We start from the raw sequence: 21,121 nt of genomic DNA on the forward strand, positions 1-21,121 counted from the left end.
GGGCATCTGTTTTGGTGCAAGGTGATATAGCTGAGAAAAGAAAACCGCCCAGATCAGAAGGTGCTTACTCGAGAGACATCAACAAATTCTGCATTTCCTAAAATAGTTCCTCTGTGTCTCACCATGTCTGTAAATCTTGCACATTCAGAAAGCTGTAAGCTGTGGAATGATGACACAGTGAAATACATCATTCAGTTTACTTAAATGATAAATACTTTACAAATTGTAACAAGCATTTTCTTACCAACATTTAACATATTAATTGCTAATTTTCTCATCTGTTTATGTGTCATCTTTTACTCACCATTTCACAGCAAATTATTTTAAATGTCTGAATGAATTATTTAAAATTTATTATTTTAAAACCTTTTCAGTTTATTGTTAAAAAGGTTATTTTAAGTTTTTTGAGAAGCTGCGTTGACATTTACACTATTAAGTTTAATATCTTGAACACCTTGCCATTTGTGCATTTATTTCATTTGAAATTTGACAGCAGTAACAGCGATTCTTTAATAATAATAGTATATTATTATAACATTGCATTCTGGATAAAGTGAAATGTATTCATTATTGAAGCTTTATTGAAGTAAAATATCACCCACAAGGGAACAATAATGTTGCTTTTAAACCTCATTAATTAGTAACCAGGGCATTCATGTCTATTATTACAGATAATGTAGAGTTAAATCACAGTTTTGGTTTTACTCAAGCTCTAGAATATTTTTCCCCTCCGGTCATTTCAGTTATGAACTCTCATTAATTCTCCAGCTGTATGATATCTCTGATTAGCTTGTGTTAAGTACAATAAGCGACTGCTCTCCAACAGATTTTCATGAGATGACTATTCAAGTAAATGGGCCATTTAAAAGACAAATTCATTCATTCATTTAGCCTAAGGATATTCACAAATTAGTACAGTAAGCTAGTATACCACTACCGATTTCGATGTCACAGTGAAAAAATATATTTTAAACACAAAATAAAAAAATTAAGGTGCCCATCTTATGACTGCTTTTCCACAAGTTAAATAGGTGTATGAGTTCCATAAAGCATGTTTCAAAAGTTGTTTGCTCGAAATAGCTTGTAGGAAAAGATTGTTACCCATCTCTAGTAGCCTCTGTTTCAGGGCATTTCAGATTGTGCCGTTTTGAGCTAGTCATTACATATTTATGAGCTGCTGCTCCTTTGATCACGCCCCACTACTAACGTCATGTGCGCGTGCATAGTGATATCGTGAGCAGTACAGACCATACTATTTTATATATTATTATTATTATTAACGGTTTATGTTGCCAACAGGCAAATCATGCAGAAAAGTATCACTAATAAGTAGTTACACTACAGGAGAAGAAACTCATGACACACAAAGATTCCAGAGTAAATTGTGAGCAGTTTCAACAATACACTCGTTTTCCCTGGACAATGCTAACATATTCCCGTTATAAAACATTTTCAAACGCATTATTTTCGCAAATTACAGAAATTAAGACCCAGCGGGGATGTTTACTGCTTGTGGACCGCGTGCTAATTGCTAGAAGCTAGCGGGAGGTCCGAACCGTAAAGTTATAAGAGGCTCGGGGGTTAGCCTCGTCAGAAAAGCCGGGGCGGTAAGGCCCGGTCTCGGTTAGTTTGGCAAAAAACTTTTAGTTTGGCAAAGCACTATTACTTAGCTCTTGTAGAATTGTAAAATAAAGCCGTTAAATATTTTTTTTACTTTCGAAACCACGCTGTAAACTATCTTGCCTGCAAAAATATCTATATAGCCTGCTGTTTACAACCAATTTTAACATCACTAAGTTATACATTTAAAAGGTATAATTTACGGGATTAGCATCAATGTATGATCTCTGTTTTGAGATACAGATGCTCTAGCATCATAAATTTAGTATTTTATGACAGAAGATGACAACATGCAAAATATAACGTGACTTCTTACCTTTTGTGTTGATACAACGATCGCGAATCGAATCCAGTCTGTTTCAGATGTGTGAATGATCCATGAAAGTCCAATAAAATACATCCAATGACCATTTTTGTCCACAAATGTGTATAATCCGTGAAATATAGATACATAGTCTGTTGTTTACATCAGATTTCGCATGAAGGTCTTATCGCCTACAATCTGATGACTGTTTGCGTCGTAACACACTGTATATAAGATTACTCCGGGTTCCAATAACCACGCGTTAAAACTTTGTTTTTAAAAGTAGGCGGGAGTATAATTCATAATATCCAAATAGCGCTGTTATTTCAGTGAGACATGATAACAGCATAGAGGGTATCAGAGAAGTGACTGACTGCTCTGTGCTCTCTCTAGCTCCTGGTGGGTGGAGACCACTGATCTATATAAATGACTGGATTGCGCATGACGTCACACTTGTGAAGCCACCGCGCCGCCATGTTGGTATACCCAAACGTTCTATTAAATCAATGGACGTTGTCAGATTTTAATGATAAAACATCACTTTACTCGTCTTCGTTTTTATATGTGAAGTTACCCTGTACATTATTACAACACAAACGTCCAAAGCATGTACATAGTTATTTACTGAAAGTATTACATTTTGCGTTTTAAACAGTTATTATACATTCATCTTCATTACAGTATTAGATCAGCAGACAGACCGCAGCATATTTAGTATTAATGACAATAAACGTGCTCATTCTGAATTCTAAATAAATAGTCATGCTTTGTACCGTATGTGCATGCAATAATTTGCTAGTTTTGTAATTATGTTATCTAAACTTACAAGTTACCTTAACTTATTTAGAGAAATAACGCTGACCGTCACCGTGTAGCTGAATGTCAAAAAAAACTTTATTTATACCCGTGTCATGAACAGAACGCAGCAGACACACTCACCTTAACGGTTTTTTGTAAATCCATTATCCTGCCCGATTAAAACATAAACATTGCAAATAACACCAGAATTAACAAATAATTAACGTACACATATCCTAAAAATTAACCTTGTGTAACTGATACGCTGTAAAGGGGGTACATTTTGATCATGATTTTGAATGGATGTCAATGACGCACTCGGCCGGTTGGGTATACCAAGATGGCGGCTCGAACTCTGCGCTGGCTTCACCTCACGCAGTTACGTCAAGCGTTCTATGCGCAATCCAGTCATTTATAGATCAGTGGTGGAGACCTGGGAGTGGGGTGGTGGGCGGGAAAATTCAAACTCAATGTGACAAAACAGCTAGTTACGTAACAACGGAGCTGAGTTTGAACTCGCGCAATCTGAGACTCAAGGCAGAGGACATTCAGAAACCTTTATTTCACTCAAAACAGCATGGATGGATTTTTTCAAGTTTGTATGCGTGTGGGAGCATCAGAGACACAAAATAACACCCCAAAACCCAGAAAAAGTGAGTTTTTTCATAATATGGGGACTTTAATTTGACTATAATAAGAACATAGAAAGTTAAAACAAAGGAATGCATTTGAATTTTTTAGTTATGAAGGCTTAAATCAAAAAACAAGATTTTTGAAAAAGGTAAAAAATTGAGTGATCTCGTTTTGGAACCAAACTTTTCAAATATTTCTTAGTTAAGCGATTTGGTTGCTATGTTACTTCTACTTTGTTTATCAGTCGTTGAACGATGCGCCAGTTGGTTGTTGTGATGTTTGTCCTGCCAATTCTCTACTGTGTTTGAAAAGTGACATTGCCGAGTTGAGCGTTTCACCCCAAAGTTAAAAAATTTTCAACTCTGAGTTCTTAAAAACTCAAAAAACTTAATCTTGTAAATAAGTAATTTACCATTGTAATTTTTTTGCCCTTCCAGGCCACGGTTCAAAACCCACCAGCTGCTCAGCGGAGCCAAAACCTACCAGCTGCTGGCGTTTTTGAAAAGCGCAGTGCTTCCATTGGAAACAATTGAAAGGGCTGCCCGCAGGCATAAATTATGGGACATTCATGTATACACCAAACGCGAGTATAACAATTTACATGAGTAGATAACATGCAAAGTCAATGCAAAGATGCGAATAGACACAAACTTGCATGGAACGATGCGAATGATGTGAATTAACACGCAATATTCGCCTCAAACGCGTCTTTGCTCAAGTTGAAAATATTCAACTCAAGCGAAAAATTTGCATAACACGAAGTTAAACCCCGCAAGTAATCTTGAGCGAGTAACAGAATGCATCGCATTTGGGTCTTCCGCACAAGTTGAAAAAATTAAACTCGAACTCTGACCCAATGTTAAATCCAGCGAGTATTGAGCGAGGAACGCGTTGCGAATACATGCTACAAGCGAACTACACGACGATCTCTCGTCAACAAGCTTCCTACAACTCTTTCAAACTTTATTAAAACATTTAAAAACATGTTTCCTGATAATGTTCCATGTTGCATTGTTTTTGAGATATTCATGTGATGACCTTTAAAGTCCCTGACAAAGTCTGTAGTCCCATGTAGCAACTTGTTAGCAACCGCCCTTTTTAAGACAGGTCAAAGCTTTAACTCATTCCCCGCCAGCTTTTTTTGGAAAGTTGCCCATCAGCATTTTTTGTGATTTTCACAAAAGTTTTAAGAAAATGCCTTCCAGGAAAATTTTCTTTTAAAAATGTATAAACATACAAATATATCAAATGAAAGAGCAGACCTCTGCTTTCAATCAAACAATAAACAAACAAAAAAAAAACAGGAAAAAGTTTCATCCTAACTATATTTTCATCCTATCTATATGGGTATTTTTCTTTAAAAAATCTGAAGTAATTTCCTTTTTTATGAAAGAATTTAATTTTGTTAGAGATCAGATTAAGAATGATCATCAAAACATACATGGAGTGTAAAATTAATTTAAAAAATTAGCTTCAGTTTTTTATATATTGGGTAAGTTTTTTATATATTGTGGTAATACAGTTTAATTCAGTTAAATTTTATTTATATAGCGCTTTTCACAATTGTTTATTGTTTCAAAGCAGCTTTACATTAATAGATGTAGGAAAAGCATAGAAAAGCGAGCGCAGTAATAATGTAACGTATACAGTAAAGTATTAAGTTAAGCCACAGGTGGCGGACTCTCCAGGGGCTGAAAAACCCCCCTAGGAGAAAACCTCTCCTGGGTAGTCCAAGGGGAAAACTCCTAGGATGAGAAAACCCCCTGAGAGAGAAACATATATATTTATATATATAAATACTATCAGGGTATGTGAACGGGTAAGCGTATTAAAGTAGTTCCGCGGGTAGTCATTGGTCAGGCATCGGCTGGGCATCACGTCGAAGGACAGCCAGTAGATCAGTGGTGTGATGACTTTCACAGCAGCAGGAACTGGGTCTGTTTGTATCATTGTCCTCGGGGTGGAGGACGAGACAGGGAGAGAGAAACAGAATCCTATTAGCGTAGGGGCCGTTCACATGTAATGCAAGTGTCACACAGTATTGTGGTTTAAATCAGCTCGGTTCCAGACAGGCTAACTATTGCGGCATAAGTATATTATGAGTTATGAGAATGCTTTGTTCTAGACAAACTAACTATTGCGGGATAGTACATTTACTTGACATTTTATGTGAATGCTTTGTTAAAGAAGAATGTCTTAAGTTTAGATTTAAATTGATCGACTGTGTCTGATACTCGAATATTATTAACATAAAAACTCATCAGAAACACGTTTTTTCATGCAAATGTTTTCTCTTAATTTACGAGATAACTTGTCACTGGTGGGAAAAGAGTTAAAAAGTCATGGATGGGGGTATTATTGATGTGTTTTATGTTGTGAAGTAAAACGTGAAAACATCTTGGGCTTGTGTTAACCCAAGATCTTATTTAAGGAGTTTAACCAATGGAATCGAAAGCGCGAAAATGCTAACTTGCCTCCGGGTTTTGCCTACAAAAATACGGCATCCCCCCGGTGGTCTAGCCGCGTTGAAAAACAGCAGCCACATCCCTCAGATACTATAGAAATATGATACCTGCATTTTGACAACCTTCATTCATTGACTGAAGAGCAGGCGGAGGGATGCTTTAAATTCCCTGACAAGATGTTTTATACAAAAATAGACGTGAACAAAGTTTCAGATGGTGTGTGCTGATCGAAGATGTGGTAGGTGCGTGTGTTTGTGTCATTCTGTCTGCGTTTTTTGAAGATGTAAAAGAAATTTAAGGATAATGTGACGATAACTGTTGTGAGAATTGCTGAGCTCATTATACGTTCATGCGACATATCAACTGCGGCTGAATGAATTAACGTCGGAAGGTTTGCTGTCTATCATTTGAGATGTTGGCACTCATTAAAAGGTTTCAAAGGCACCATTAAGTTACTTTTCTGTGTGTATGTTTGTCCGATGTTTCCTTTTGTTGCTGTTCGTGGTTCTAAACTGTGTGAAACTGATGTGTAATCGGGTGATTCTCACGAAAACTTGGTTTTAAAAATGTCCAGCATGAAAATGTAAAAATTGCTTAAATGTACTTTTTTCCCACCAGACATTGAAAAACAAAGTCTGGAGTAAATGGGAACATTAATTTAAAAACTTTTACTTATCATTTAACACTTTTTGTAACATAATTTTAAAAATTAGTCCTAACAAATCTCATTACCGCAACAGTCAGAAAACATCAACACTGACATATTTTCAAAATGACATGACAAACCTGAAAGAACATAATTTGGAGATTCTGCACATGCATTTAAAATCAAAGTATTATGCTTCTATTAATTAAATTAACATTTAATAAGCATCTGTTGCGGTAATGATAATCAAAATGTCGTGTAAGCATTCTGACAAGACAATATTTCAAATTAACTGTAAAAAAGGATCTTACCTGGTAGCCATCTTGAAGTAACTGGTCCATGTGCTTGGTCACTCAAAATAAAACTTTATTAAAATTTTGTATGTGTGCTTAAACTGTTCTCAAAAAGTGTTGCGGAGGATGAGAACATCAGGCATGGACACATAATTTTCCTAATTTTTCTTCATTGTTATTATACATGAATATTCAGTAAATATTTTTTCTGTCATCTAAAGTAGTCTAGCAAAACATTTTTATTTTTTTTCTTAATATTTTTGTGTTATTTTGATTAAATTACAACATAACGCATGTTCAAACACAGCCGGACACATTGCGGTAATGAGAATTTCAGCAGAAAATGAGATAAAATTTACAATTATAAATTCTTATGTTGAAATCACACATTGTGCAAGGTAGAACACAGTATTGTGTTAATTCTGATGCTTTTTAATGTTACTATATTACACATTTTAAAGCTAAAATCATTAGTGCCGTGGTGTTTCAATGGTTTCATGAGAATCACCCAATCACATAACAATTTCTGTGGTGACCTGTTTCTCAGGAAAGTTACGGTTGGCTAGGCAACCACACTATGTGAACCCTGACGAAAATGAACCATGGTTTTACTGCAGTAAATATGTGTAGTTAAACTGTGATGGTACAAATAGTAATCATGGTTACTGCAGTTCAATAAAACCATGGTTAATTTTTCTAAAGCTAATAAACATCTCAAACGACCCGAACATAATCCAGCTGCAGTTTGAACATCCCAGGGAAGGCACAGAATGCTTGCAACGTCTTCATGAAATCTTTTTTTATAGTTTATTTGACTTTATTGTTAACCTTTCATTGCATGGTTATTCCAAAGGTTTAAATCTGAGTAGGTTGCACTGTGGCTACATTAGTCTTTGGTTGTTCTCTTTATTTAGTTCGGGCTACCACTTGCAAACAGCGAGAGATATGCGCCCTCACCCCAGCGTTTCTCTGGACCCAGCAACCAACCCTCCACAGTTTCGCTCCAGAAACCAGAGCTACATGCGTGCAGTCAGTACCTTCAGTCAGGCGAGCTGCGTCAGCCAGGTGAGTCCAACCACACGCAACACAGACACATGGAGACGATGTCTTTAGCTTACTATTTATACCGGCTTTGTGTGATGCTTATGTAAGAGTAGACTTTTTTAGACTTTGTATTTGTGGTCTGTTATTGATTTTGGTATTTCTCTGGTGTACTTGTTAAAAGGATTTTTAAAGGAAAGTTTCCAGCTAAAACAAGTTGGTTTTGGATGGTTTGTAACTGGTCGAGGGCTTACTGGTTTTTACTAGCTGGTTGAGGTTGACATGGACCACTTTGGCTGAGCTGGTGGAGTATTTGAGCTGGCTACTGTAAAAACAATAGCTTGACCACCATGTTGGTAGGATTATATTTTTGTTACTGCATGATGTTTTATTATGGATGCTAGAAAAGATACAAATATAAGATTTTGATTTGTTTTGCTATATTCAGAGAGGGCTACTATCAAGCCTTTGTTGTGTTTTGAGCTGGTTTTGGTTTGTTGTAGTTGTAGAATAAAACTGGGATGTTTGGTAAAGGTTTTAGGACATGCTTACTAATGTTATAAATGCTTTTAATTAAGGGTGCTCCGATCAGGATTTTTAGGGCCAATCACTGGAAGCCGCATCGACCGATACCGATCACAGGATCTATTTTAAATCATATAAATTAATTATGTGGCATAATTTTTATTAAAAAACAAAAACAAATTATCGTTAAATATTAAAGATTAAAAAATAAAACTATCATGAACTGACAGTTTATTAGCGGGCAACATGCGCAACAACTTAAAAAATAGCAGTCTATGCTTGGTTATTGGGGACAGTTTATCAAATAAAGCTTTTGTCACTTCTCAGTGCAAGAAATTACACTATCAAAAATATATCTGCACACCAATTGCATAATGCATTTTAAATTATAATTTTTTTAAAGGGGACATTTTACAAGACTTTTTTAAGATGTCACATAAATCTTTAGTGTTCCCAGAGTACATATGTGAAGTTTTAGATTAGTTTAAAAATACCCCACAGATAATTTATTATAAATTGTCACTAGGTTTGAGCAAAAATGTGCCTTTAAAATGCAAATGAGTTGATCTCTGCACCAAATGGCAGTGCTGTGGTTGGATAGCGCAGATTAAGGGGCGGTATTATCCCCTTCTGACATCACAAAGGGACCCAAAGGGATTTTTTCACATGCTTGCGGAGAATGGTTTTCCCAAACTAAGTTACTGGGTTTTTCACATTTTCTAGGTTGATAGAAGCACTGGGGACCCAATTATAGCACTTAAACATGAAAAAGTCAGATTGTCATGATATGCCCCCTTTAAAAAAATATTTCAATTATAATAAAAGGAATGTAATTTTAATGCATAAAGTAGGCTATACTACTAATATAGCAAAGCAGCATCAGATGTGTCTTTAAACTGAGGTGGCTCAGAGGAGTCAGATGTTATAAATATAAAACAAGCACTCAATACAGCAAGATTAAAACAAAAATAGTGGATTATTGCCCTTCATTTTGTAATCAACAGAATACCATATTTTTCAGACTATACGTTACAGTTTTTTTCATAGTTTGGCTGGTCCTGCGACAATTAATAATTTTGACATATATGAACCAAGAAACAACATTTGCGTCTACAGCCGAGAGAGTCCGCTATATGCTGCTCGTGTATTTATGTAATTCAATGGATTCAGTGATGTTGAATGACGAGCCTGCGAACTTGATGATCATTGGCTTGTCGTGCTAATTTAGCCTATTCAGCCTTCCAGATATGTTCAGTATGCTATTGTGTATCGTGTAAATAATGGTTTGTATTATGTTAACGTACAGACATCTATTCAGCCTGCTGTTCTGTGTGCTATTGTTTAGGTATATAACTTGCCTTTCCAGATTAAATGTCTGTTCTTCGGCTTGTATTTTGTGAAATAATTATCTAAATAAATCCGACGTATAGTCCACTGCGACTTATATATGTTTTTTCCTCTTCATGAAGCATTTTTGATTGACGCGACTTATAGTCTGGAAAATACGGTAATAGAGTAAGTTTTTAAGGGCATATTCTTTAACACAGATAAAACAAGCTGAGAAGTGTTTTTTAAGTTTTAAGATATGGGAAATTAAGTCTAGCGTAGCATGTTAAACAAAATGGTTATTTAAACTGGGAATAAACTGTATAGATGGTTTCATCGGACAAGCGTGCGTTGTCGCGGTTACGCGTCTGGCCTGCACTTCTGGTCACTGTTTGTTTAATGGTGTGGCTAGTGGCTAAACTGAACTGAAAATAAAAAAAATTTTTGGTTTCCTAAAGACGATTAATTATTTACACAGTAACGTTAGCTGAGTGTAGTTTTTAAAATGCTTTACCTATGATTTGAAAGCCTTTTTTTTTTTACTTGTGAAACCGTCTATACAGAAAGCAATCAAAGAACAACCACTTAAACTGTTAATGACTTAAGTTTAATGTCGCAAAACTTGCATGCATCTTACTTTTCTTCATAAATAAACTTGAACACTGAAATGTTTAGTGGACCGCACCGGTGATTCTTTAAAACGCCTTTGGCCATTACATTCCTATGCTCAACGATTGGTTCAAATGCTGAATGTTGCAAAAATACCAACAACAACTGTGTATTAAGAAATATTTGATACAAATATTAATGTGTAATGCTGTAATCGATATGTTTAGTTAATTTTTTTACTATTAATTGAAATCACAACGATCGTACAGTAATTGGTCAGGTTTGAAAGTTGGGTGGCAATTTTGTTGATTTTTCCAAGCCTGCTTGCCACTAGCTTTAAAAACTGCTCATATTCCTTTATACTGATCTTTAAATATCTGGTGAAGTTGTGAAGTGTTTAATGTGCTTTTTGCTGTGTGATTTTCTTATGCACAAATGTTGCACATTGCAGAACTGTCCTGCAGACCAGTGAATGTAGTCAAGTCAGCAGGTGTGTTCAACTTCATGCTGCGCAGAACGACAGGGGTATGACAAAATCATAGCGAGAGGCATATAAGAGCAGATTGCTTCGTATGCTTATGAATCACTCTTGCAAAACTTTGCTGTCGGTTTTCACAATGCTGCATGACTTTGAAGACATCTAGCTTAACAGTGAGTCTGCCTTTATAAAGACCACCGATCAAACCGCTTTAACTGTTTATTGGCCAATAATGATCAATCGGAACACCCTTACCTTCAATGAGCCTGTAGCTACTGTTGAAAGTTGTTTGATTTGCTATAAATGATTTTATAATTTTATTTTTATTGATTAAGTAGCAGTAAATGACAGGCTCACTGAAATAACCTACCTCTGCCTACATTTCTGCCTATAACCTGAAATATGTTTCTGCTGGTACATTTCGCTGCATATTTTGGTTGGAGTGTCCACTTGTTTTTGTTTGTGGTTGATGTGGGTTCATTCAAGGTTGCAAAACACACAATACTGAAAATTTTTGGTTCATCAGTTCATGCTTGGGCTATTGTGGCGGATAAACGTCTGACAATATTACTGTCAGGATTGATTGTGTTTGGCGAGGTATGACAAGAACTTGTTGTTTGCAAAAGCCATAGTGGCTTACAAAAGGGACAGTAATGAATAGGGGTGTACCAATATTCAAGTCGAAAACCCTCGCTATGTTCTTCAATACTCTAATGGTGTACCAAAAGCCATGCAGGGCAGAAGCATTGAGCTTTATTTGCCGATTTTATGCATGATCCGCTGGACCAGTAACTGGCCGGTCAGTCTTACTACATTTCGATATGGAGCCGGTCTTTTGTTTCCAGATAATCATTATAATAAGATTCCCTTAATACGTCATGGGGGGAGCAACATCCGAATGACCTATTTATTCACATGCTTGCAGAGAGAGCCTTACCTAAACAAAGTTACAGGGTTGCTATTTTTCATGTTTTCTGGGTTGGTAGAAGCACTGGGGACCCGATTATAGCACTTAAAGGCACGCCGCGGAACTTTTTGGCCACTAGGGGGGCTAGACATGTATTTTTCACGCCTAGCGCCCCTAGAGGCCACAAGCGCCGCAGCACTGTCACTAAGGAAAAGAACTGGCCAACCTTAAAACTAAACTAAAAACTAAACCTTTAAAACGATCAACATTTTGAGGCATCAGGGAGAAACGCAGTCATGTTACAACTTTCTGATGAGGAACTCGTGGCAGAAGCCATTTCTCAATCTGAAGGTTGCAGCCTCCGGATATCGTATTTCTAAGCTGCATACGTCATCAAGACTGTCTTGTTTCAGAATATTAACAATTATAAAGTTGACTATTATAATTAGTTAATCGTAAATTGTTGCAGTATGCTTATGACTTGCAAATGTAATGCTCAGTTTACCTTAATAAACCAGACTTGTTGACGTATGCAGCCTGCATATTTGACCTCCGGAGGCTGCAGCCTTCCAATTGAGAAATGACCAGAAGTATTTCCTTTCCTTTTTCAAAACAAATATTGTTGCATCCTCTCTCTCTCTCTCTCCCTCGCCACCAGGATTTTCCACAATGGCGCTCGTATTTCCTCTCTTTTGTGTGAAAACTGTCTCTCCAATTTCAAGTAAACTGATTTGTTAAGGTCTGCCGCTTTGTAATACGTCACGCGAGTTACAGCGGAACGCAGCAAATGAGGAAGAGAGACGAGAGAAACGCTCGGATCTGATTGGTGACTGAATAGGGTTTGGTCTTACACTGTGTGAGTTTGAGCAAGTTTGACTGCTATTGCATCCTGGATTGTAATGTAAATACAGACAGTAAAAGAAAGGTAGAAACGTGAACATGTGAATGCAGCATCTCAATACTGGGTACTATATGCAAGATAATCGCTGTCATTTATAAAGAAGATTGCATTTATGTATGAATCAAGATCGTGAGTTATAAAAAAATTGCCTTAAAGGGGAATCGAACCCGTGTTGCCCGTGTCACAGATCCGTGACACTAACACGGTGCCACAGAGTCACATAATAGAAGTTGGCTGAAAACGCCTGGACACACCGAATGCCAGCTGTTTTTCAGCTGAGTGCCAGCTTTCTTCAGCTAAGCTCTTTGGTAGCTCTGATACGTCAGCTGTGAGACGGTTGGTTGCTGTGATACTTGTCCCGCCCCACCTACACTGTGATTGGACGGCCGCAACATAAACAAGCGGTCCGCACATAACTTCCGGTAAACTCCGCTAAGAATAAATAACAACAAATTTATTTAAACTTTTTTTATTTATATAACAACCAAAAAAAAAAAAAAACACATAGATTACCTAAACATTTGTTATTTTCGACGAGGCATTTGTTCAAGAGATCAGTTTAGCAACTAGTCAGACCATTAAAAAAACGAAACCGGAAGTAAGGTTCGGATCCAGACGTGTATCACGTGCGTCCGATGAAACCGTCTATATTTTTTTCTCTGCTTATAAACCCTTAAATATGAGTATTTTTCTTTAAAAAAAAAAAGCTGAAATAATTGCAACAATTTTTAGGAAGGAATTTTGTTAGAGATCAAATTCAGAACGATTATCAAAACATACACAGAGTTTAAAATTAGTAAATAACGTTTTGGCTTCAGTTTTTTTCATAAATTGGGCCATCTAGTGGATAATCGCAGATTGCAGATTAACTCTTTCACCGCCAGCATTTTTTAAAAAAGTTGCCAGCCAGCGCCAGCATTTTTCATGATTTTCACCAAAGTTTAATGCCTTCCAGAAAATGTTCTTCTTCAGATATATAAACATACAATACTTCCGGGTTTAAAAAGTTGCGGAAGGGCGCCACCTAGTGGATAATAGCGGTATTGCGGAAAGACGGAAATACTCGTCATTGGCGGGGAAGCGTTTTCTCTTGATTGACGAGATATCTCGTCAATGGCGGTGGAAGAGTTAACATAAAAATTAGGAAAAATTTTTATGCAAATGTTTTCTCTTAATTGACAATATAACTCATCAATGGCGGGGAAAGAGTTAAAATAACATGTGTAATTGCATTGTTGTACCCAAGTCAACCTTAATCAAACATTCAAAATTTATGGTAAAGTAAATAGAAAAAAGCAATGTTTACTTTTAGGTTCCTCAAGTAAGCACCATGCCATGAACCCTGTCCTCACAGCAAGGAAAACCGAACTGTGGTGCCAAACCCGAACCGTGAAATTGGTGTATTGCTACATCTGTTTGTTTTAGTCGGCTGTGTTTATTAAAATTGAACTGCAAGTAGCTTCATAACTTTTAATGAACTGCCTCTAGTGGACATTCTGTGGAAAGATGCAGCGATATGTACCAGGAGAAATGTATTTCAGGCTATGCAGAAATGTATGCAGAAGTACGTACAGTATGGCAAGTAGGCCTGGGTTGAAATGAACAGTCTGTTTTACACTGCTTTATATCTTTGACTTGAGTAATTATGTTGAATCAGTAAAGTTAGCATTCTTTCTCTCGCTTTTCTTTCTTTCCTGCTGTCTGCTACTGTTGACTGTTTGTGTCATTCTTCCCTCAGAACGTTCGAGCATCTGCTTTTCTTCTTGATATTTCATTTCCCCTATTATGAGTTGGTCTGTCAGTCTGAAATGTTTTCTCTTATCTATTCTGTTGCTTTTTGACACAATTCTACTGAGCCGTTCAAGGTCGGAAATTGCCAGTGGTATTTTCCTCCTGCTAACACTCCTTCATATTTACTGTGCAAAGGAGAAGAATCAAAGTGAGAAAGAGAAAGGAAGAGGAAAAATTAAGGACTGCTATTCCTGTTTTTGTCTCTCAGGTGAGTGAGACTGAGGTCAATGGCCAGTTTGAGTCAGTTTGCGAGTCCGTTTTTAGCGAAGTAGAATCCCAGGCCGTGGAGGCCTTGGACCTGCCCGGCTCTTTCCGCACTCGAAGCCACAGTTACCTGCGTGCAATTCAGGCTGGGTATTCCCAAGATGATGACTGCTTGCCTTCAATGACATCCTCCACTGTTACATCAACTCTCAGATCCACAACAGGTAACCGTATGCCTCAAATCCCACATGAGAGAAAGAGAGAGCGAGAGAGAGAGAGAGAGAGAGAGAGAGAAAAGGCTTAGCACACATGCCCGTCATACATTCAGCACATGCCGAACTACATACTCTGGCATACCTACATATGTACAGTGGGTTTCCCTATCGCTTGACAGATGACTGAATTGAATGTCGTTGCCGTCGGCTCCTGTCTGTTCTGTCTGTTTGCTTCTTTTGCGTCTGTGCTCCCCGAGTGTCGAAAGACGGTTGCCTGCAGTTCCCTTTGCACGAGTCATGCGCCATTTTCGGGGCTTCTGATCCGTCGGGTCTAGTGGTAACCGAAGGGTTCGAGGGACTTTAGGCAGCTCAGTATGTGATGTCAAACACATGCACACATCTGATGACAAATCTCAGCATGTCTTTATCTAGCCGAGCATGTGCCAGGTGCACTGAACAGACTAAATTGAATAGACCTTTTAATAATCTGTCATTTTTAAGAATGTGTGTTTTCTCTTTTGTATCGCAAATGGATTAGCAGATTCAGGTACATCAGTGTTGTAAACTCTAATCGCCGACGCAACTGTTGAACTATATAAACAAATGTACCTTGATGTGATATTATGTGTTGCATAAAACACATTACCAAGTAGTGTGCATTTCGAACTTAGGAACTGCTTCAAGAGTAAGACAAGTAGAATATAAAATAAAATGATTATTATCATAAAACTATAATAAAGTTAGAGGAATACTCATCTTTCCTAAAAAAATCCAGTAATTTACTCACCCCCACGTCATCCAAGATCTTTATGTCTTTTTTGTTCAGTCAAGAAGAAATTAATTTTTTGAAGAAAACATTCCAGGATTTTTCTCCATATATTGGACTTTAGTGGACCTCAACAGTTTACAGTTTCTATGCAGCTTCAAAGCCTCTAAACGATCCCAACCGAGACATCGTCATTTTTGCCAAAAAAGTACTTTTAAACCACAACTTTTTGTCTCGCATTAGCCGTGTGATGCGCCAGCGTGACCTTACTTATTACGTCATCACGTCGAAAGGTAGGTATGACGTATCTAAAACTACCAAAACAGTATTTACAAGTGTAGAGAAAGAGGAGCGTTTTGATGTTTGTGAAATGATACTAATTAACTCATTCCTCGCCAGCCTTTTTTTTAAAGTTGCCCGCCAGCATTTTTTTTGTAATTTTCACAAAAGTTTCACAAAATGCCTTCCAGGAAAATGTTCTTTTTAAACATATATAAACATACAAATATACATATAAACATATAAATGAAAGAACAGACATCTGCTTTCAAACAATAAATGAAGAGTTTCGTTGCAAAATGAGATAAATCCATTTTTTAACATTTTTGTCAAAACATGTTTATTATTATGTTATCATGTTATTATTTTGTTTTATGGTGCTACTTAGCTGTATTTTTTAAGTTATGAAGGTTTAAATCAAAACAAACCAACTGCAGTTGCATTGAATTTAATTGGAATGCACAACCAAAAAACGCGATTTCCGAACAAATTAAAAAAACGGTGGTTATCTCGTTTTGCAACGAAACTCTTCAATTAAACAAACAAAACTGCGAAAAAATGCTTCATCATATCTTTATTTTTTTTCTCTGTTTATAAACTCATAAATATGGGTATTTTTCTTCAAAAATACAAATTTCTTAGCAAAAAGCTGAAATAATAGCATTTTTGTGAAGGAATTTTTTAGAGATCAGATTCAGATTGATTATCAAAACATAAACGTAAATTAATAAACAATGTTTTGCTTCAGTTTTTTATAAATTGGCTAAGATTATCCAACTAATGGATGATCAGGGTATTACAGATAACCATTAAAACTTATCAGCCACATGTTTTTTTCATGCAAATGTTTTTTCTTAATTGACGAGATAGCTCGTCAATGGCGGGGAATGAGTTAATGTCTTTGTGTCAGTTTATTATTTAAATAGGTCCGCAAGTGTACGTTTCACATATGTAACCTGTGACCTTTTGATGTGATAACGGTGGCAAGGTCACACTGGCACATCACACAGCTGGCGCAAGACGAGAAGTTGTGGTTTAAAAATAAATTTTTTTGGTAACAATACAAAAAATTGTATTGAAACATTACAATAATGTTCATTAGTTAACATTAGTTAACTACATTAGTTAACATGAACTAATTATGAACTGCACTTATACAGCATATATTAATCTTTGTTAATGTTAATTTCAACAATTACTAATACTTTATTAAAATCTTGTTAACGTTAGTTAATACACTGTGAACAAACAATTAAAAGCTTTATTTCTATTAACTAACATTAACAAAGATTAATAAATACTGTAACAAATGTATTGCTCATGGTTTGTTCATGTTAGTTAATACATTAACTAATGTTAACTAATGAACCTTTTTGTAAAGTGTTGCCCTTTTTTTTTGCTAAAATGACGGTGGTTTCGCTAGATAAGACTCTTATCCCTCAGTTGGGATCATTGATGCGGCTTTCACATAGGACGCAGTATGCGCTATGAAACACATTCATTTAAATGGCTTGCGCCATGCGAGGGCGCTTTTTTGTTGCGTTGAGCAAAGCGCAAGCACAGTGGAGCGCTCACGCCATGGTCAAAGTTCAAAATTGTTTAACTTTTGCGCCGCGCTCTGTGACGATTACCCGCGCGGCCAATAGAAACGGGGCATCCAAACAAGCAAAATGGATGAAAAGCTTATACTCGGTATTCCCGGAGCTTTAAAATACAAGTTTACGCTCCTACAGAGACATCGGAAGGAAAGCCGTGTAATGGAAACACGTAGCAATTCAAGTTGGCATGTCAGGTGTGTTTTAAGTCAAGTAGCTTGTTGTAGGTAGGCAGCTTAAAGTCATGTGAAATGGAGACGGGCAATTTCTCGGTCTTCCTCATCCACTATTTAACCCAAATATAAACACTGTAGTAATTATTTGCAAATTGCTTGGCTGCGCTGAACGAGCGCAGCGCACACAGCGTCCTATGTGAAAGCCGCATTAGAGGCTTTGAAACTGCATTGTAACTGTAAACTGTTGAGGTCCACTAAAGTTCACTATATGAAGAAAAATCCTCAAAAAATGTATTTCTTCTTGACTGAACAAAGAAAGACATAAACATGTTAGATGACATGAGGGTAAGTAAACTATCAGAGTTGTTTTTTATAAAAGTAAAATATTCCTTTACTTTCATTTACATATTTAGTAAGTTTGGAACATTTTTTACATACATTACTACTTAAAATATGCATTTCAATTTTAGAGTCTAAAAAGCTTTTTTTTTTAAACACCGCATATATTAATATTTTCACACCTTATCTATAGTATAAACGTGCTAATTTGTATGTGTTAACAAAATTGTCTTGTATGATGCATTTTTCCTCTAGCGAAAGTGAAATTCCCGTTATCCTAATCTAGTTTTAACATTAATCCCAGCTAATGAGTAATTGTGTCAACGGAAATGACCTGACAGAGCAGGTTTGGAGGTTTTGTGCAGCACATACACATCTTACAGTGTTTCCTGGCCGGCCGCTTCTACGCTCCATCCCAACACCCCTGCTGTGTTTGGTGTACACATGGACTAAAGCTATGAACCCTATTGAAATGCCACAGTTTGATGTCAAAGGACACAAAAACACCTTTTGTGTTTAAAATGTTAAATCATTTGTTTTGTATTTGTTTTGATCACACCAGGCAAATTTTGCCTGCTTGATTTTTTGTTGTGTGGGTTTCTTTTGTGTTTGTCATTGAAACTGGAGTTTGATTTGATTGGACCTTCATATTGTCAGAAACTCACACTGACTTGACACCGAAGAAAGGAAAGCTCTCCAATCCCACCGTCTCACTCTGCTGAAGTGCTTTTACCCCACATGGCTCTGAATGCAATCCCTGTCAGCTCAAGTCAACCGCTGTAGGACAAAGCTATTGATCTCAAATGGATTTCATCCATTCTGATTCACTCTGGAGGACTTCCCGTTTCAGCAGTCCCATAATTCAGAGACTCTTTCTTCCCGTAAAGACTTATAAGAAAGTTCAAATCTGCTGTTTGCTCTCCAAAAGCATTGAATACCCCGTAGACTCACCCCGTCTAAATTCGGCCGCACCTAAAACCATTGGGCGATGTTGAGCGATCGGTGAAGAGGGAGGGTCGGTGGGTGGGAAGGCGAGCCGTCACAGGAAAAAAGGAGATCCGGGGGAAAAGAGCTGGAGGGACGTCACAGGTATTATAACGTCAACACGCATACATCTATCTATGGATATGTGTGTTTTTGCACTGCCTTCTCAAATCAATCAGGACACAACACTAAAGGTCAGATTAGGGAATAGTTATCCAGTTTCTGAAATATCAGTGCTTTTCCCAAAAAAAAAAAAAAAAAGAAGAAGGGTAAAATTTTCATTATTTGTACTAGCACCTAAGTGTTCTCCCTAAATTTTAATTGAATCTTTCTGCTTTAGAAGTCATTTAAAGAATGTTTTGGGTTCAATACAAGTCAGTACCTATTATACAGACACTTATTTGGACTCCTCATGAGTAATGAATTAATACTCATATCTCATTGATTCGGAACATATCATGTAAACAATACTTTTCCCAATTTATAGTGCCCCCCAAAATGTTTTAACTTTAGTGAGGCCCCCACTATATATACTGTGTTAGGTAAATAGCAAGTATGATATAATAAAGGCAACATATTGTTTTAATACTTGAATCATTGGCTTTACTTAAAGGAACAGTATGTAGGATTGTGGCCAAAACTGGTACCGCAATCACACAACTGTTGGCCAATACACAACAACATAAACATCAGTTGAGGGCTGCAAGTCCACTTTTTAAATGACAATATCCTTGCCGGACCACTGTTGTCAGTGATATAAGTATTTGATATGAAAATGATTTCTTAATGTCTAGTGACATATTAGGGCCATTTTATGATTAATTAATATAAATTTCTTACATACCTTTAAAGTGATGCTGGATGCATACGCCTTAAGAAATACATTTTCAGTATATATTTGTTTGTTCTGGAGCATCTTTAACAATAAATCTTGTTTCATAGCAGTTTATAAAGAACGCTGCCTGACAAACCCTTCTTAGGGAGATCATAGTGAGAAAAACACACTGGAAAGATATCAAACACATTTTCTGGTGTATGTATGTTGCAAAAAATAAGATTAATAAATAAATGTCTTTTGTTCTGAAATATTCTGGGGACACCTAGACCCCATTAAAACCCCTTCTATATGCTACAGCTAAGTATTCACTGATGCTTTATTAAGTATTGAACCTGGAACACTCTCCAAATGGGAAAAGCAATTATGATTTTGTGACATTTATGTAATAGGTTTTCAAAAATGGTCACTCTTCTCATTTTTACACCAACCTTTGCCTCCTTAGGGGACAGATTTGAGTCTGTGGTTTGAAGTAAGAGCTGGTGTGGAAAGTTTCAGCTGTGATAGACAGTGGGATTGCAGCCTCTGCCTGGTGCAGCCCTCGCAAAGACTTTATTGGATTATGTCTCCACCCCTAATCTCCACATGGTCCAATCAGCTCAATAGATGGCCTCTTTACATATTCAATAGGGTTCATAACTCCTTGTCTGAATGACTGAGTGACATTCTTTTATTGCCTTTTCATCTTTTTTGTTGCACTAAAACAAAAAAGCGCTGAGACGGAAACCCTTTAAATTAACGCTTGGTGATTTAAAAGATAGTAAGTTTACTGGCATGCTGCGAAGAGATCAAAAGGCAGAACAGAATAGATCTTCATTGACGTGAGCGAGAAGGCAGTGTAAACACACATCTCAAATCTCAATGTATGTGAGTAAAACACTGTAGCTTTGTTTACACCTTTAGTTGTATTCAGAAGGAAATTATTCATTATTTCATGAACACTAAAAACGATGTCACAAGAGAACAAACCTCTAATATGTGCTTATTTTCCTTGATTTTGCAATTATCATGTTTGTCACGCAAAACGTTGACATTATTGCGTCACGCACAGAAAGCGTATACATGGCGGATGTTTTCTTAAAGGTGCCGTAGAATGTAAAACTGTATTTATCTCGGCATAGTTGAATAATAAGAGTTCTGTACATGTTAATGACATATCGTGAACCTCAAACACGATTGTTTCCTCTTTGTTATGTAAACGCATGCAAAAGACCGCTGGAAAACAGACCAATCTCAATATAACAACAACAGTGACGTTACAGTCGAGATGTACGCCCCCAACATTAAATTATACATTAAATTAAGTACAATGATAAAACATAGTTGTGACTGCTGTTGAGTTAGCGCTGTATGCTAGTTAATGCTATATGCTAGTGTTTAAGCTGAAATTC

The 21,121-nt window shown here is 36.7% G+C and overlaps 1 protein-coding gene across 1 annotated transcript in view; it reads left to right on the forward strand.

The window, feature by feature from the left end:
• LOC141348983 (discs, large (Drosophila) homolog-associated protein 2b) overlaps positions 1-21,121 on the forward strand; it is a 154,370-nt gene that overhangs the window by 127,129 nt on the left and 6,120 nt on the right. The window contains exons 5-6 of the mRNA XM_055185430.2: positions 7,674-7,824; positions 14,546-14,765. Of these exons, the coding sequence (XP_055041405.2) occupies positions 7,674-7,824; positions 14,546-14,765 (371 nt within the window). The remainder of the gene's footprint in view (positions 1-7,673; positions 7,825-14,545; positions 14,766-21,121) is intronic.

Source organism: Misgurnus anguillicaudatus, chromosome 18 (genome assembly GCF_027580225.2).
Source record: "Misgurnus anguillicaudatus chromosome 18, ASM2758022v2, whole genome shotgun sequence".
NCBI lineage: Eukaryota > Metazoa > Chordata > Actinopteri > Cypriniformes > Cobitidae > Misgurnus > Misgurnus anguillicaudatus.